The 19856-nt window shown below is 38.3% G+C and overlaps 1 protein-coding gene across 1 annotated transcript in view; it reads left to right on the top strand.

The window, feature by feature from the left end:
- The first annotated feature begins 3102 nt into the window (after positions 1–3102).
- Positions 3103–19856, top strand: part of LOC121371163 — a 121490-nt gene continuing 104736 nt past the window's right edge. The window contains exons 1-2 of the mRNA XM_041496844.1: positions 3103–3296; positions 14270–14393. Coding sequence (XP_041352778.1) covers positions 3186–3296; positions 14270–14393 — 235 coding nt within the window. The 5' untranslated portion in view covers positions 3103–3185. The remainder of the gene's footprint in view (positions 3297–14269; positions 14394–19856) is intronic.

Below are 19856 nucleotides of genomic sequence, written 5' to 3'. Positions count from 1 at the left end.
GCGTTGGCTCGTCTCTAGGTATGATCAGAGATACGATCTTATATAAAGTATATATTATTATAGCACGTTTAGTTCACTAGAAAACACAACAAAACACAATACACTTTGGAATCTGTATTAACCTACGCTAACAAATGTACTGCCGAAGTAGTTAATTAATAACAACAATAATAACAACCCAGAACTGATCACTTAATTAGTTAATCTCTAGGTGTCTAGTTTACACAATATGCTAATCACTTCACCGTGACACAACACCCACACGTGTGATAAATTGAGAAACGCTTCTAGGGGAACTTAATTAATAAAGGAATTACAACACTATTCCTAACTGGTCAATTTTTAATTAACCCTAACTACTCATTCAATAACCTTGTAATACAGACTTAATACTGGTAACTATCACAATAAAGACAATAACCTACAGTTTACCTAGGTCCTCTAGGATGACTGGTTAAGCTTATTATTACCAAATACTCGTATAATGTTAGAACAATCAGTCTACGATTTACTCCGTCAGATGACCGAAGACACTGTCTAAATAATATTGGTATAATACAGTATTAAAATATTAAAAGTCACATCAATCACATCAAGGTTATACAACAGAGCAGAAATAATATATTTACCAAACTCCAAACGGACAACGTTCCCGGGAAGCCTTCCTTTTTGGAATCTCTAAACCCTAGCTATTTATTATAAAATCAGAAAATCGCCTGGGGTTACAAGGCGGTCCTCCCCCTATCATCTGATATTCCACCTCTCCCAGAGTCGGTATATTTCTCTCTGATTGTCAGTCTGGCTGTCGCCATTCCGCGAGCAATCCCCTAGCCATAAACAGCACTACCGGAGATATTACGTAACTACTAGCCACATGGCCTCCACACCTACTCTGGGTGTGTATTAGGCGTACCAATCGAGGACCGTCGCGCAGAAGTATTACGTAACAAGTTGCCCACCTGGATAAGTGCAATTTGGAACTGCACACGGCCTTCTAAAACAATTAATATCGCCACAGGCGAAAACAAATTAAGAGCATGTACCGTCACAGGCAACTACGAAATTTACAAAGGTAGTCCGTGGACTACCATTGATTTTAGGGTTTGGAAAGTATGATACCAGTTAAAAAAGAAACACACTTATACTGAATCGAATGTAACAAAACACACCACATGTTGGCGCGAACTAAAGATCTGGCAGTAGAAGACATGTTCTATATTTTGACAGCGCCAAAATAATGAATAGAGATAAAATTCATATAAAAACATTAATTTATTAAGTTTTAAACCCATACCATCTTAAATAACATTTTATTGGGGGTAAAAGTTCAGTGTAAATTAAAACAATTTTTTTTTTTTTTAACAAATTACCATCAAACTGCATAGGTTAACATTTTTCTAACACAGGTTTTAAGGCAATTGATGGAATATCCAAGGTAATCTGAATGACAAAACTAATACATTATCAGGGCCTATCTCTGCACAAGGCAGAGTCGAATGGACATTTGGCTAAATAGTGGATGATTCCATGGATCTCTTTCTAGTGCCCCTGCGCGTGCTGTAAGCTCACCGTGGTGCAGGGGTGTAACATTCTCTTTGAGAATGGCCAATACAGCACAAATTGAAGTTTTGAGTAAAAGTCAGTATCTATCTGTGATATTTGTATTTTTTCACAGTTCTTTACACTGTTTTTATTTAAATCTTGAATTTTTATATTGATGTTGATCATCACCTTATTTGTTTGCATTACCATAGTTTGACACCCAATAGCCGATGTATTTTTTCGTGCTGGGGTGTCGTTAAACATTCATTCATTCATTCATTACTCTTTCTAGTGCCTCGTCTATAGGAGAACAGCCACTCCTGAGGAATTCATTCCATCCCTCTTGCATCGCCACAAAGAGGACTGTCACTCCCAGATTAGTTCACTAAAGCACGCGCAGAGGTACCTTTAGTCTAGCAGCATACATTTTGTCTTCACCCCTGTATTAAAAATGAGATTTAATATGTACAATTTAATGGTAATTTGTAAAGAAATATTTTTATTTATACTGGATTTCTTTTTCGATTCTGTTTATTTGCGGCCTCGGTGGCGTCGTGGTTAGGCCATCGGTCTACAGGCTGGTAGGTACTGGGTTCGGATCCCAGTCGAGGCATGGGATTTTTAATCCAGATACCGACTCCAAACCCTGAGTGAGTGCTCCGCAAGGCTCAATGGGTAGGTGTAAACCACTTGCACCGACCAGTGATCCATAACTGGTTCAACAAAGGCCATGGTTTTGTGCTATCCTGCCTGTGGGAAGCGCAAATAAAAGATCCCTTGCTGCTAATCGAAAAGAGTAGCCCATGTAGTGGCGACAGCGGGTTTCCTCTCAAACTCTGTGTGGTCCTTAACCATATGTCTGACGCCATATAACCATAAATAAAATGTGTTGAGTGCGTCGTTAAATAAAACATTACTTTATTTATTTATTTGAGTTGGTATGACTTAATAACATGTTTTTATATGAATTTCAACTTTATTAATTTTGAAGTTAAACACCAATTCATTGGTTTTCTTTTGACGCAAAAACTATATACGGTGAGCACATGGCTATTATTCAACAAAAACATTCTAGTGTTTTATTTTGGCTGTGCAGTTTAATTTCAATGGACTAGTTGAATTTGAGAAGGGCCAGTAAGATTTTTCTTCAACTGGCCCTGCTGGCAACCATGGGTTTCATGTCAATGTTCAACCCTGATGACTTCTTTTTCAGTGGGAGTAACCTACGTAGTGGCAGCGCGTTTCTTCTCTACCTTTCTCTGTCAGTCTGTCTTCCCCAAGTGTCCAAAAAAACAAACATAATGTTATTCACCAAATATTTGTAGTTTAAAATGTGCTGAGGTGTCATTAAACAGATATTGCTTTTTTATAATAAGGAACGAAAATAAAACAGATGGTATTCAAATATTAGTAACTTTTTGTTTTTGTACGATTAAATGGACAGAGTTTTCGCCGAGATAACTGTTCTCTATTAGAGGTAGTGCGGTAACTGGATTGTATTGTTGTCATTTCGACATGCGCGGTAACTTCAAAGACACTTCCGGGTTTCAGATTCGATTATTGACCAGCAGGAACAAAACGAAAGCAGCAGCAATTAAGCCGTTTTACTCTTTGTCAGCGGTGTACTGACAATAATTTACATCATGTGGTTATGTTCCGTTATTCTGATGCAGTTGACATGGTCGTTTGTTAACGGGCACTCTCGGTTTGTTTGTCCAAGACCACAGAGCCCAAGATCCGATATTTACGTACAGGTGGGTTGAATATATTTGCATGAATTAGCCTATGCGGCGTTTGTTTGTCGCTTCTTCCTTTGTTTTACGAAATGATGCATCCAATATTCTAATGCAGTTTATGAAAAAAATTGACTGACTTGACTAAGACTCGAACACATAAGCATAGCCATAGTAGATGCATGAGTTCTGAGAGATTTGCGTCGGATATTTTGTCTGTCCTTGTCACTTGTGGTTAATACGCCACTGGCCAGTTCAACCCATGTCGTTTCTGCCAAAGAATATTTTTCAGAATCTCTTCAAAATATAAAATTTAGACTGATGAAGTCTAGATTCCTTATGCACAACTTGACCACATCAAACACATGTACATGGAAAATCCTTATGGAGACGGGTTTGGAAAAAACAATGCATGCCTGTAGGGATGGGGGGGGGGGGGGGGGAGGGGGGCAGTGTGGTCTCCCCTCTCTGGAGAACAGAAATACAATTTTTTTAAATTCCTATGTACACTATATAAATAAAGATAAAATATGACTGCCCACCCCATCCCACCCCCACCTAGATATTGTTCATGTTCTACTTAAGAGATTGTGCCTGTCCACTCCAGATATCGTTCAGGAGGACTATATCAGAGCCCTCAATAATTTAAGAAGTAGCAGGCTACAACAGTGATGATAGCAGGGGGCAAAGTGGGGGGTCTGGGGTCCCTCCCCAAGAAACATTTGAAAAATCGAACCTCTGAGATGCATTCTCATGGCCTCTGTTAACGCAAATCAGTCACCATCCATTAAATGCAGCAACTGAACAATTTTACTCGAAAAGTAGGCGGCGGCAAAAGCTGTTTCAGGCGTCGATTTGCCGCCGAAGACCGGGTACTTTTGAGGGCTCTGCTATATGGCCTGAGATGGTACAGACTTTAAAAGTTTGGTTTCTTTAATGACACCACTAGAGCCAGAGCCTGTTTAAGGATCTGCAGGGCCCGTAGCACAAATAACATTAGGGTCCACCTTCCTAGGATATATACTTTGAAACCCCCTCAGGGAGAGAGGGAAAATGACCTGGGGAAAATAAATGTATACATCACTGCAGGGGGCCCGTAGCACGTGCTACATGTGCTACTAGGATAAACCGGCTCTGACTAGAGCACATTGATCTAATTAATCATCTGCTATTGGAAAGAAAGAAAGAAAAGTTTTATTTAACGACGCACGGTTATATGGCGTCAGACATATGGTTAAGGACCACAGATTTTGAGAGGAAACCTGCTGTCGCCACTACATGGGCTAGTCTTTCTGATTAGCAGCAAGGGGTCTTTTATTTGTGCTTCCCACAGGCAGGATAGCACAAACCATGGCCTTTGTTGAACCAGTTATGGATCATTGGTCGGTGCAAGTGATTTACACCTACCCATTGAGCCTTGCGGAGCACTCACTAAGGGTTTGGAGTCGGTATCTGGATTAAAAATCCCATGCCTCGACTGGGAACCGAACCCAGTACCTACCAGCCTGTAGATCGATGGCCTAACCACGACACCACTGAGGCCGGTCCTGCTATTGGATGTCAAACATTTGGTAAATCTGACATAGTTTAGAGAGAACATCTGCTACATTTTCCATTAGTAGCAAAGGATCTTTTATATGCACCATCCCACAGACAAGATAGCACTTACAATGGCCATTAATATACCAGTCGTGCATGGTGTACTGGCCGGAAAGAGAAATAGCCCAGTGGGCTATCCTAGATCGACTGCACATCTGAATGTTTTACCACTAGGCTATGTCCCACCCAAGTTTGGTGGCATTGATAAACATAAAGGTAGATCTAGGATTTTTGACTTGGGGGGGGGGGGGGGGGGGGGGGGGATGAGGGAACAAGCATTATAATGCAAAGAGAACTCTTAAATTTCTGACATCTATCATCTGACATCTGAACACTATCATCCTGATAATCTAAGGCATCCTCAGTCCTCTGGAAATACTGACAATGATCTTCACACTTTGCTCACCTGAGTCTATTTTTGTGTACCTGATTTAAAAAAATTCGTCCACACTTTAAATTAAGGAGGTTATGGATTGCATATCGCTTAATCTACAAATGCGTTGCACCAATTTTCATTCTCAGAGGCTTGTATTCCCATGTTTACACACAATATTTTTGCAAAATCTCAAGTTTAAATGCAAAGTAAAAAATGTCATTTCTTTAATGAAAATGAACTAGGAAAAGAGGAATTCTTCATGTTGAGGAGGTAGCAGGATTGAAAAAGTAGAAGTGTCTTCTCCAGTACTTAGTTTTTGAAAATTATAGGCACACCTTAATATGCTAAGGAGAGTGAAAAATCACTCCAAAATAAATAAAATAGGCAGATTGGATTTTGACTGGTACATCTACAAAATTGTCTATTAAACCAGTATTTCCCGATTTGTTCAACAAAGAGAAATACCAGTTTAACGACAGCATGGAAGCGACTGTCATGTTTTAAATTTGTATTGTTTTGATAAAAGGACCTTCCTATCAGCTAAATGACCTATGAAAACTGTTGATTTTTGTAAACAGTGGAAATACATATACCCATCTATTTTATGTGTGCTCTTTGTTGAGTTAGGAGATTTGTGGGTGTTATTGTCTATTTGATCCCGCAAATGTCATTTTTGAAACATTTGCGGGCATCACACAGACAATAACACCCGCAAATCTAAAAACTCCATATCGTTATGTCCATTGTAAACTGAATCATTTTTCTACGGAACTAACTGTATATTTGGTATTTCTTGAAAAAAAATACCTGGCTACAATCTAACTGTAGACCCTTGAATCGTCACTCCGCCTCTTCGAATTGCTAATGACGTCATTAGCTTCCCAGGTGTTATTGTCTATTTGATCCCGGAAAAAGAATGTAATTAAGCAATCACATTACAGAACACACTCGCAGTCAGTTTACAATGTAACATACACAGTTTTTCACACTCATCAGACAGGGTTGAAAATTAAAATGAAAAGCATGATCGCCAGCAGGGCTAGTTGAAGAAAAATCTCACTGGCCCTTCACAAATTCAACTAGCCCTCCAATCATCACATAGAAATTTAACTACACAGCCAAAATCAAAACTTGAATGTTCTTTGTTGAATAATAACCATGTGTAAGTAATCCGTTTGCGTCAAAAGGAAACTGACGAATTTGCATACCAACTCAAATAACATTTTTTTTTTTTTTTTTTTTTTTATATTATCATTAAATTATATAGATTAAATCTCAGTTATAATACAGGGGTGAAGACAAAATACAAGAATAGCCAAGGTTTGCTCCTTGACTTACATTGTCTCAGAAATAATGCGGTACAAAGAGACTAAAGTAGAACTGCACATGTTTCAGTAAACTAGTCTGGAGTGGCAGTCCCCTCTGTGGTGATACAAGAGGGATGAAATTGCCAGTAAAGGATTTCCTCAGAAGTGGCTGTGCTCTATATATGAGGCACTGGATTGAGATATTATAAATGCTACAGTAGTAGGCTACTAATAAAATAAATATGAAGAAAAAATTAATTTGTGAACCCCTCCCCCCAAAAAACCCAAAAACAAAACAAAAAAAGAACACAAAAACCCCCAACAACAAACCCCTCTCCCCCAAAACTCAACATTGTACCAGTTTAAAAAAAAATGATGCACTTTGTTATCATACTATAAAGCATAAAAATTATGCACTTTGTTATCATACTATAAAGCATAAAAATTATGCACTTTGTTATCATACTATAAAGCATAAAAATGTACTTATTGTTTGCTAGAGTACTACATGTATTTCGATGGTTATGTCATCATGTGAGATCTCTTCTTATTGCATTGGAATCTACAAACAAAGACAGTCAATTAACTCACCTTTGGAATAATCCCTGTAGTAATGGAAAATTCCATTGTTATTTTTATATGCGCACATGCACTCACGTCAGTATGAGTTAAAACTGCAAGATAGATTTTGATTTTGTCCCAGAATAACATAAGCTGATTAAATATGATTACGTTTTACCATAACATTTAATAACAATTGTCAAAAAATAGGTCCACTAGATAATTATGGTGTATCCAGTCAATTCCAGTAAGCCGACGACTTCCAGATTTAAATGCATGCAGTGTCTGCAATTCGTTTTGAGTTTTTTTTTTTTTTAGAAATACACGGTCCAAAGCCACAGAAGCTGAGTCTGGCGCTGTCAAACTATAGAGAATGTCTTATGTCTTCTGCTGTCAAATCTGTAGTTTGTGCCAGGGCAGACGTGGTGTGTTTTGTCACATTAGATTAAGTTTCAGTGCATTTATTTTTTAACTGTTACAATACTCGCCAGACACTTAATTTGATGGTCGCCCAACGGCCTACCTTTGTAAAACTCTTAGTCGCCCGTAGCCAATAAAGGTCGTCACGGGTGACTGGGTGACTGCTAATTTTCAACCCTGGTCAGATTGAAATTATGTGCACTGTACAAACACAATTGCACCTGCGCACCTTAAAAAGCAAGGTCTGCGTCTCCTTTCTCAGGAGAAAGGAAGGGGAGAACTTTGATAAAAAAATTGGCAAAGTGAATATTTATTCATAATGTTTCGTCATGTTCTGCATTAATTTGGAAAGGTCCCAAATTAGACACATGGTTCAAATCATAATATTTCATTATCAAATACTTTTACTTACAGTGATAAAATGTATGCAAAACAATTGAATATTTACATTAAAAACATGATAGTACAAGTATTATTACCCATATGGTTAAAAATATCTTGGTACATATCAAAGTGATACGTCCTACAAGAACGCCAAGTGGGATGTAACATTTCATGTTGTCATCAATTGGTACACTGCACCCTTACAGGAATGTCAACCATACGAGTTAAGTCATGTAAATAAAGCTTGTGACAACTGAAAATTATTTCACTGAGGACATAAACATAATACGAAATGGAAGCTCGTTTATTGTTATGTAACTGATAATTAATATGTTGTTATGTTAAAATGAAAGTAATAATTAGTAATTTTAGCTACATGTATACTGAATGAATCTGGCAGAGAACATAACTAGTTAGATGCATTTTGGACATTTGTTTTTAGTGGAAAAAAGGGTCGTTTCTCTGACTAGATTAGGGCCTGGGAATGGGAATGGGAACTCTATTTACGTGCCCATATCCACAGAGGTTCAGGCACGCCTACCCCGGATTTAGCCTCTGACTGCCTAGAGGTAGCAGCCCCTATGTTCCCCCTATATATGCCTTGTACCAAACCAACAAAAAGAGAGAGAGAGTGGGTAGCTTAATCACTGCAATGCTTCATATACTAAAACGCAAAAGAAACGCAGGTTCTCATTAAATTGGATATAAAATATTAAAAAAACAAAACGAAATGAAGATTTCAACATTTATTTTGGAGCTACACCAATTCGGCACACATTGGTGTTGGAAATTTTTGATTGAATTCCTTTTTGGCTATTGTTTCATGTCATAAAGTAGGGTGGGGGTCCATGTTAAAAATGTGAAAGAGACGACCTGTAGCATTGTCAAAGTCAGTATCGCGTGTGACCACCCTGGGCATTCAAACAGGCAGTGCAACGTCTCCTCATTGAGTTGACAAGCCGTTGAAAGAATGCCTGAGGGAGTGAGTTCCATTCATGGACCAATGCTGCCTCCAGCGCCTGCATATTCTGAGGTTGTCCGCGAGCCTGAAGGCGACGTCCGATTTCATCCCAGACGTGTTCGATAGGCGCCATGTCCGGTGATAAGGCTGGCCACGGCAACGTTGGGATGTTGTGCTGAGCCAGCAATGCCTGTGTTGCCCTGGCAGTGTGCGGCCTGGCATTGTCTTGCTGCAGCAAGCGCACACGTGGGTGAGCGGCAAAGAAGGGAACGACGTGATTGTTGATGACGTCATTTTGGTACACGGCGGCATTAACGCGTTGTCTGAACACATGAAGTTGTGTTCTGTGGTTGAATGAGAACCCACCCCACACCATCACACTACCCCCGCCCCATCGGTCGGCCTGCAGAACGCAGCAGTCGGAGTAACGTTCATGTCGACGTCGCCATACTCGGATTCGGCCATCAGCGTTGGAAACATTGTAACGGCTCTCATCAGTAAACAGAACTTGTTGCCACTGGCCACGTCGCCATCTTTGATGTTGTTGCGCCCACTGTTGACGTTGTTGGCGGTGCCGAGGGGTCAATATTGGTCCCACATAAGGATGGCGGTTACGGAGTCCTGCTGCCCTCAGACGGCGTCGGACGGTATCGGCGGACACTGGACCACGTGGACCACGCACCTGGTGAGCGGTGTTAGCTGCTGGCAGCATCCGATTCCTAAGGTGGGTCACCCGGATGTACCGGTCTAGGGCTGCGGTTGTCACCCTCGGGCGGCCGGTGCGTGGTCGATCGTTCACAGATCCAGTGATTTGGTGACGTTGAGAAAGGCGTGCGATTGTCGAAACATGACATCCCAATTGTCTGGCTACAGCAGTACGGGTCTGTCCGGCTTGCAACATCCCGATGGCCATCCCTCGCTGGAGTTGCGTCAGTCGCGGCATTTTTAAAATGTGATTCTGTTGTCTGTCACTACTCAAATTGAATTTATGCGATTAAATCCAGGTGTGTAGGCTTTATAAGCATTTCAATGAGTGTGTTTGCACTGGATTCATGATACGGATGATCCAGCACGTGCAAACAACGTGTTTTGAGAATTCGTGACGTCACACAGGTAATGAAATTGACACGCAGGTGGGACTGCGGTGTGGGTGTGTGCCATGTCCTTTAACACAGTTGAGGTTCAATTCCACCAAAGATACTGCTTTACAAAGTGCAATTCTTTCGCATTTTCAGGACCTGCGTTTCTTTTGCGTTTTAGTATAGATCAAAACCTGGAGCCATTTTTGTTAATATAGATGGTGTTAATGAGAACACTGTATTATTTCTCTTAGCAGTGGACTACCTAATAGGATCATACTACATTTCACAAGAACTGTTCTGTTCACGTGTCTGTTACGCAATTTTAAAATGATGTGAACGACCAATTAGTTATGTGGTGAACAATTAATTTCTAAAATTAAAATTACTCTATTAGAAGTCAAATTGAAAATCATTTTTTTTTTTTAATACATTTGAACCACCAATGTAGCATAGAACCGTAGTTCAAGTGTTTAACAATTAGGTAGGTCTAATTCATCGGTTACTAGAACTATATTCACATAACCAAAAAATCAGTTACCTAAGTAAAACTCATGTGAACTGACTTCCAGTTACCTAAGATTTTTAAATATTGTCCCTGTACTAGAGCATGGATAGGTTTGCTTTCAGTTCTCTAACCTGAGAGGTGAGCATTGGTCATCTGGAGATCTGTATAACCATTTATGTTCATATGGGTCATGGAAAGTCATGGGAATTGAAAGTACAGATGTATAATTTTTCTGGCCTGGGAAGTAATGTCCCAAATGTCACGAAAAATAAAATGTGGCTGATTTAAGATGTACGCAGTGTTTACAAAAAAAGTATACATTATGCATGTAGTGGTGGAAGGAAATAAGGTAACGTGGCATTTGAGACCAAAGTTAATTCACTGCTAAATTAGTTACCTACAGAGCTGTAATGTGGGACTGGATGTGGGCAGTGTGGAATTCAATGCCAGTGACGTAGTTCACTTCCTCATACTGTGACCGGCCTCGGTGGCGTCGTGGTTAGGCCATCGGTCTACAGGCTGGTAGGTACTGGGTTCGGATCCCAGTCGAGGCATGGGATTTTTAATCCAGATACCAACTCCAAACCCTGAGTGAGTGCTCCGCAAGGCTCAATGGGTAGGTGTAAACCACTTGCACCGACCAGTGTTCCATAACTGATTCAACAAAGGCCATGGTTTGTGCTATCCTGCCTGTGGGAAGCACAAATAAAAGATCCCTTGCTGCCTGTCATAAAAGAGTAGCCTATGTGGCAACAGCAGGTTTCCTCTAAAATACAGTGTCAGAATGACCATATGTTTGACGTCCAATAGCCGATGATAAGATAAAAAATCAATGTGCTCTAGTGGCATCATTAAATAAAAAAAACTTTACTTTTTCCTCTTACTGTGGGTGAGTGTTTTGGTTGCAGTCAATACTTGCTGTAATTAACTCTTTATGTGTGCCCTTACTTCTTTCCACCAGTATACATCTATAGAGGGCATGAAATATACCTGCCTTATTAATGATTTGTGGAATTGTGGCTTAGATTTTAGATTACTGCAGGGCACAATATTTCACAAGAACCGTTGTTCTGTTTGCGTGTCGGTTATGAAACTTGAAAATCACGTAAACCGCCAATTGTTACGTGATGAACAGTTAATTTCTAAAGTTAAAAGTACCCTATCGGAAGTCAAATTGAAAATAATTTTATTTTTTTAATACATTTGAACCACCAATGTAGCATAGAACCGTAGTTCAAGTGTTTAACAATTAGGTAGGTCTAACACGTCGGTTACTAGAACTATATTCACGTAGCCAAACAATCGGTTACCTAAGTAAAACTCACGTGAAGCGGCTTCCGGTTACCTAAGGTTTTGAAATATTGTCCCCTGTGACTGTAGATCTTCGGTCAATATTTTAACAGTATTCATGTGCATGTATCTGAAGACATTTGTTATCAGATTAATTTGCAGCAGTGTTAAATGTGAAATATGTGTCTAACTAGTTGCCTGTTGGGTATACTTGGCACATGCCATTCATCTGAGTTTGACCAAATGTTGCTTTAATGCAATTCAAGTTAAACACAAGTAGTAAACACTAATGGAGATGATAACACAACATCCACCAGGGGATTAAATACTCTAAAAAGATGGGTATTACAGAGTTTCTTGGCATTTTGTTGGAGCGTGAATTTTTACACATATTAATTTTTTTATATTACATACATGTATTAACATTTGCAAATCTGTCCAGCAGACAGTTTTCCAGACTTTTTTTTTTAGCAGTGCCTCAAGATACTGATCTGAAATTTTGTGTATAGCTTTGTCATATACTGTTGCATATATATCAAGTTTGACATTCATGGTGATGTACCCATTTGTGACAGAGTTATGGCTCTTGAACTTACGAGAAATGAAAAAAAAATTCTGACTTTTTTTTTGCAATGCCTTAAGATGCGGTATTGGTATCGGTAATTTTGGGGTGATTTGCCTCGGAGTCAGTACCGTATTTGGTATTGACACAACACTGATATCAAGCCGTATTTTTTATATACTCGGCTTTAAATGCATGCCGGAGTTGTTACAGCTCACCTGCTAATTTCAAACTTTATGTTGATACAAAATGCATGTCGATTTTGAGGAAGAATGATGTGCATCCGCTCTTCTTTTCAGCTATTTTGTTTTTCATGAGATATATTGTTAGTGCTTTACTAAAGGGTGGAAATCATTTTACAATACAAAAATTTCTGTATTTTGAAATTTCCTTAGTACAGAAAATCAGTATTGACATGATACTGATACCGAACGATATATACGGTATACTGCCCAGCTTTAATTTGCTGAAATTTTGCGTGTAGCTTTATTATGTACTGTTACAGAATAAGTTTGACTTTCATGGTGATTTATCTATTTTTCATGGAATTATGGCCCTTGAACGTATTAGATGGCCTCAGATTACAGTTATCTTCCCATTTGGTTGTCCAAAATCCGGAAGTTTGACCGCGCAAGTAGTCTGCTGTTTGACTGTGATTATTTCATGGCAGACAGCTATGAAGTGGCAACTGTTTGACTGAAGTGACAGGGGATAGCATGTAGTTTGTAAACATGTGTAACTTGTTGACATTGAAGACTTGTTTGTGGTAATTCCGGCCCATGCAAAAGTAGTGCTTTTTGTGTAAAATGGGTGTACTCCGGCCTGGTTTAGAGGGTGTGTCTGTTTAAACCAATATGCTGGGAGAAAGAGCTGGACAACAGGGGTTGTCCTTTTCAGGGTATGTGTCCCCCATGCAGGCAAAGGTACATACAAAACTTCACGGGCCTGCTGATATTAATAAAAATGTTATAGCCACTAAGGCTATATAGAAACATATAGCGAAATTAATTGTGGTCTGAGGCCAGATACAGATATTTGTTGGCCTGATAGGGGACATGTATTGCTTTAGCAGTATTCTCAGAATACTTGTTTAGCTAATTTTATGACTTTATAATTTAACTATTGACTTCATGTCAACCATTATGTAAATAAATTATCGTTAAGTTACTTGGCCTACTGTAATGTGTTATTTTATGCTATTGTTATTACACCACACAACTGAGAATAAGCCTTACAGAAACTCAAAACCCTATTGTCTGGATGAAAAAGTAGCCATTCCACCAATTATAAAACAGGTGTAGATAAGTGGGGGGTTTTCCATTACAATATCTACAGTAAAGTACTCTTATAACAAACCTGAAGGGACCATCATAGTTCGTTATAGCAGTAGTTCGTTGTACACATTTGCATAAGTTGGTTATTAATGTATAGGGAGATCAAACGGGACTTTACGATCAGTTCATTCTATGCAGTAGTTCGTTCTTAGCATGTTTGTTGTAGCCTAAGGCTCACAAAAATCATATAGGACTCTTTAGCTTGGCTAGCATACGAGCCTGTATGGCTCGTAACAAATTATTTGTACAAATTACATTGATTCTTCGAAATGACACAGTCAACATATATCTTAAAATCCTAGGAAACCAGTCTTAAATAGTGATCTTTTCAATAATTTCATGCAAAACATTTAGTGTATCTTCTGTTCTACTGGAGACGCACAGCAGGGTTCGCTGGGTTTGTGGCAGGCTCTAAAGATTTGCATACAGGGAGACCTTATGACACTTTCATTTTTTAAACCAAAATTGCACATTGTTGTAAGTGTACTTTACTGTATATGTATTCTTAAGGTAAAACACAACAACCTACCTCAGAATAATACCTTTGTTTTCAGAATTTCATTTACAAATATGTTCACTGAAAACTAATGGCCAGTTCTGTTTGCTATTCCAGCTTCCTGAGCACCCTCTTAATGGTATGTGTGGGCTGGGAGACACCATCAACTTTGATACAGAGTACATGGACGTCTCACCAGGACCATTCACAGTCAGATTCGAAGAAACTGTTCTCCACAAAGGTATTACAATGATTACTGCTGGCTTTACTGTCAGACTTGTATGTTGTTTTAAGCTATACTGCATTTCTGTTGCAGGCATTGAAATAATTCGAGAGCGGTCATTCGGGTTACCATGATGATACCTTAAGTCAAGAAAGTCAACAACGGGACTTGATTCTCCACAAAATCTTATTAAACAAAAATACCACCACGAAATTGTAATCAGTTGATTGTTACTGTTAGTCAGATATTAAATAAAAGCTACACATATAAGTATCAATATAGACACTGGCGTAGAAAGCGGGGTGGGGTGGGTGGGTGGTGTGGGGGCAAGTGGTAGCAGCAGTGATGGTTTTTATATATTTATAATTGTATTAATATATTATATACTATAACATATATATATATATATATATATATGTGTGCCCCCCCCCCCCCCCCCCACTTTTTGGCACCTCCCAAACATGCCACAGGTCTACATTTCAGACCTGACCCTGAAAAACAAATTGAAGAGCGTGATTAATTGCTCCTGTAACAGATTATGGGAAGCCATTTAAGATATTACAATATTGATACCATATCAATTCACATGGTAGGAGAGCTAAAAATTACTCTCCTTGAACTAGTCTTAGGAGAGTGATGGAGAGCAAGAGTGATAGCTCCCCTTAAACGACGAGGCATTCAGTTTGGGATCATTTGTTTTGCCTGATTTAGTTCATGTCTTTAGCCTGATTTAATTTGTTTTTTAAAATTTGTTTGAGGTAATTAAAGTTTTGTTTTTAAACAAAGAATTATATCCAGGTATGAGTACACAGTTAAACACTAGATGTTGTTTGATTTAGATTAAAAAAATAAATAATAATAATTAAATTGTAAAGTGCTGTAAAACAAAGGTAAGATATTTTACTTTGATGATTGTGTTTTGACTTAAAAGAAGATCTGGTGTTTCTCTTTTATGCTTTAAACCACAAAGTTATTTATCAAAATTAAAAGTGTATAAAGTAAGAAATGTCAGTTGAATACAATGTAAGTGAATTTTCTGTGACTAACTTGTGAACTGTTAACTACTCATAAATGTTTCTCATGTGGCATGTATGGTTTTCAAGACACCACAGGATATGTCGAGATGATCAAATCACAGTAATGTAGCATGTTTTGTTTAACAACACACTCAACACATTTCATTTACAATTATATGGCATCGGACATATGGAAACCCGCTGTCGCCACTTCATGGGCTACTCTTTTCGATTAGCAGTGAGAGATCTTTTATATGCACCATCCCACAGACAGGATAGTACATACCACATCCTTTGTTACACCAGTGGTGGAGCACTGGCTGTTTACATGATGCCCAGGGTCAGGATCTATAGCTCAAGTCAGTAGAGCACTCATCTGACGTGCTTGTGTCATAGGATCGAACCATCTCAGTGGACATATTTTCTGATTGGGTTGTTTTCCCGTTCCAACCAGTGCACCATGACTGGTATATTAAAGGCCATGGTATATGCTGTCCTGTCTGTGGGAAAGGGCATATAAATGATCCCTTGCTACTTATGGAAGAATGTAGCAGGTTTCCTCTGAAACTATGAGTAAAACATGACCAAATGTTTGACATCCAGTAGCCGATGATTAATAAATCATCAATGTGCTCTAGAGGTGTTGTTAAACAAAACAAATTTAACTTTAACATGATGCCTATATGAACTCTAAGTAGACGGTTTTTATACAATGCACTAATGAACATTCTGAAGAATAGAGGGCCACAGAGGTATGGAGAGAGTTTTCTATTTACTACTATGTGTATAGTATTCTACATAGTAATCATTTCAATTCCATTTGCTTCTGAAGAGTGTATTTGAAAGTGGCCATTATCAGTGCAGTTTGAATGTGCAGGGGCCACTGCCAGTCCAATGGCCCAGGGGAGGGACATTTAAGAACCCAGTTGGGTCCAGATCTGTCAGAGGGGGTTTGGGGCATGCAGATGTTCCAATATGGCATTTTAAACAAATATAGCTACATGAGGACAGAAAACAAAGCTTCTACACCTGCAAACATGTAGATTATAGTTTCAGTCATTACCAAGAATGTTGAAAGCACTTTTAGACAGACCTGTGGAAGACAAAATTACCCAATGCAGGCATCTGAGAATTGAAAATTGGCGTCAACCATTTATGAGTTTCTCAAAAACCAAATACAGGTAACCCATTTAGTTTTTGCATAACCTGTCATGACCAGGTAAATGATATCAAATGAAAAATGAGGTACACAAAACTAGACATGTGCAAGTGATGCATAAATGAACCAATCATTCCTGCAATTGTCAGAAATAGAAATGTTTTATTTAACGATGCACTCAACACATTTTATGTACGGTTATATGGCGTCGGACATATGGTTAAGGACCACACAGATATTTAGAGAGGAAACCGGCTGTCACCACTTTATGGGCTACTCTTTTTCGATTAGCAGCAAGGGATCTTTTATATGCACCATCCCACAGACAGGAAAACCAGTCGTAGTGCACTGGCTGAGCGAGAAATATCCCAATGGGCCCACCGACGGGGATCGATCCCAGACCGACCGCACATCAAGTGAACGCTTTACCACTGCCGGGCAGGGACATAGTCAAATGGTAAAGTGCTCATCTGATACGTTGTCGATCTAGGATCAATGCCTGTCGGTGTGCCCATTGGACTATTTCTTGTTCCCGCCACTGTGCCACGACTGGTATAGCAAAGGCCACAAAGTCTGCTACTCTGTGTATGGGATGGCACATATAAAATATACTTTGCTACTAATGGCACAATTTAACAGGTTTTTTCTCTAAGACTATACGTGCTGGGTTGTCATTAAACATCCATTCATTCTCTTGGAGTCAGAATTACCAAATGTTTGACATCCAGTCAATAAATCAATTTGCTCTAGTGGAGTCATTAAACAAAACAAACTTTTGGTTCTAATGCCAGTAATTGATCATATAAGCTTGACCAGATGTCCATTCTGTAATGACTTAAAACTCTCACTTCCATGCAAGTGAGACATTAAGTTGCAGCCTACATGTGGTTCATATGTCTGGTTTATGTAATCTTAGCTTATAATACTTATATCTCAAGTCAAAGGTTAACTTAGTTGGTAACTGCCTCAGATCTGCATTTCACAGGTTGGTGTTAATTGTGGGGGTATTGACAGCTCCACAGCTTCAATTTGGGTAACCTAGCAATATGCATGGCTGGATGTGATTATCTGAGGAAATGTCACAGCATTGTTGTAGTAACATGATTTATTCACAAATGTGATTAAAGGAAAATTAAATCAAAAATTAGTTTTAGCATAAAAAGTGAAACATATTTAAAGTGGGTTTTTTTTCCTGTAGTTCCTTTCTGTCCTGGACTGAGGAGCCTGCAAAAAGTCAACACCTGTACCCATGACAGGTGTGCACTACAACAGCTTGTTCTGAATGTGCATGTTAGACCCTATGACCTATAGTTTCTCGCTATTTCATTGAGTATTTCCCCACAAATACAATTAAAAAAAATCTCGAATTTATTTTATTATTGTCTTATGGTAGTGAAGAGGAATGTTCACAGAGTGTATATTTCAAGTCACCTAATCATGTGATTGGCATTATTAGGTCAACTGCCCTATGACTTCTTTTAAATTTATTTTGTGCCTTGTGAGCCGTTACAATTTGCCCTAGGTTGGAACCAGTACTAGGATGCTGTCACTTAAATAAGTGGCTGCCTGCCTGTTTCAGTTTAAATTGTCAAAGACATACTGAAATAACCTTTTGATTGTTTTAAACAGTTTTATTTCTCCATTCTTCAGCTGAATCATTGATCAGCTGACGCATGCGTGTGTGCGATAGCATTGATTTACAAAGTGGAGGACATTGCCATTTATCAAAGCCAGTTAGGACAGACTACCGATAAGGTTTTCTTGATAACTAGTTCTGTATTGGGGAAATTGCAATCTTTTTAACATTAATTGTTCCATTTAGTCCATAGACCAGTTTTGATCACACCAACCAATGACATTGCCAGGTTTTTATGACAGGCAAGCCATATCAGTGGTCTTTCAAAACATTATATGTTTAATTGGTTTTGTTACTTGTATGTGAACTTGTATGCCTTCCTAAAGAAATGCAATGCATAACAATGACATTTCTATAATGATCACTGCTAAACAAGTAACAAATACTGTTCACAGTAATTTGTTTGTCGACTCATCAAAATGCCTTTGACAAACGTTTAATGTATGATATCTTGTTTGAAGTTAAACATTATTTCACTGTATTTTACTAACTAGTATACTTTCACATGATACATACTCCATGTTATACATTCAAGGCAAATCACTGAAGAAACCATCATTGTTGAGATGTTATATTAATGAGCTATGGCAAATAAAGTAACCATAGCGTACAAGAACAAACATGTCATTTGCATGTTTAGAACATCAGCCGTTCTATGCTAAACCAGCAAGTTCAGCACATGAAAACACCACATTTGTTAAACTTGAATATTAGAGATAAAAATACAATACATTTTTTTATCCCGCAATCACTGTATTCATTGTCAAGATATGGTGACTAGATAAATCTCTATATTTTTGGTCAGTGACCAAAATTATAGGTCAAGTGACATAAGCCCCACTAGACTAGAGTATTTCAGACTAGATTTTCAATAAACATACTCTTTAAATCATTTGTTTTAGTACAGTAAATGCAAATAAATTTTAGTTTTGCGATAATACAAAAATTGTATATTTGTTTATGAATTAGAGTTTAGAAACACTTTTGAGAGTGTAGCTAGTGTCTGACAAAGGATGACGTCATGTATCTTGTATGACGTTATACGGCAAAAGCCTTGCTAGGTTGACGATACTCGATTTGTGTACACAAAAATGGAATAAATAATGATTTTCCGACTATTCCTGTAGGATTGCAGGATAAAAGAAATAATTGGTTACTGTCGTAGAGCCTCGCTGCATTTGCCATTCTAACATTCACAGGATAAAGCCGATATCTTAAGACAATAACCAGTTATTCCCTATATAACAGGCCTCTGAAAATTGTGAGAATGATTATTTTGTTTGCACATTGCTTATGCAAATCTAATTTTATTTAAACTATTCTTCATATACACATTAAATTTAGGACATCCTTTACATTGACACAGTGTTAAGCAAAAAGGATATGGGTTAGCTCAATTCTCAGAGGCTTGTACAATGGTATTTTAGCTACATGTAGAAATAAAATGTCTTATGTAAAATATATTTTGTAAATGTTTAGGAATTGCATTTCAGTTGTTAAATTTTATGATTCCTAATCTCGGTTCATTTTTCTTTAAGTCAGGTCATTTTTCATTTCAGTTACTGAATTCTCTTGTTTTGTTTTCTTTCTGTTCATTTCTTTATAATCATGGAAAGTCATTCCTTCTAATAACTGTTGTGTGTTGGCAGTATCTTGTTCATCTCCACATT

The sequence above is a fragment of the Gigantopelta aegis genome, chromosome 4, assembly GCF_016097555.1.
Source record: "Gigantopelta aegis isolate Gae_Host chromosome 4, Gae_host_genome, whole genome shotgun sequence".
Classification (NCBI taxonomy): Eukaryota; Metazoa; Mollusca; class Gastropoda; order Neomphalida; family Peltospiridae; genus Gigantopelta; species Gigantopelta aegis.
Note: the sequence above shows the minus strand (reverse complement) of the source record. Positions and strands in the feature narration are given on the sequence as shown.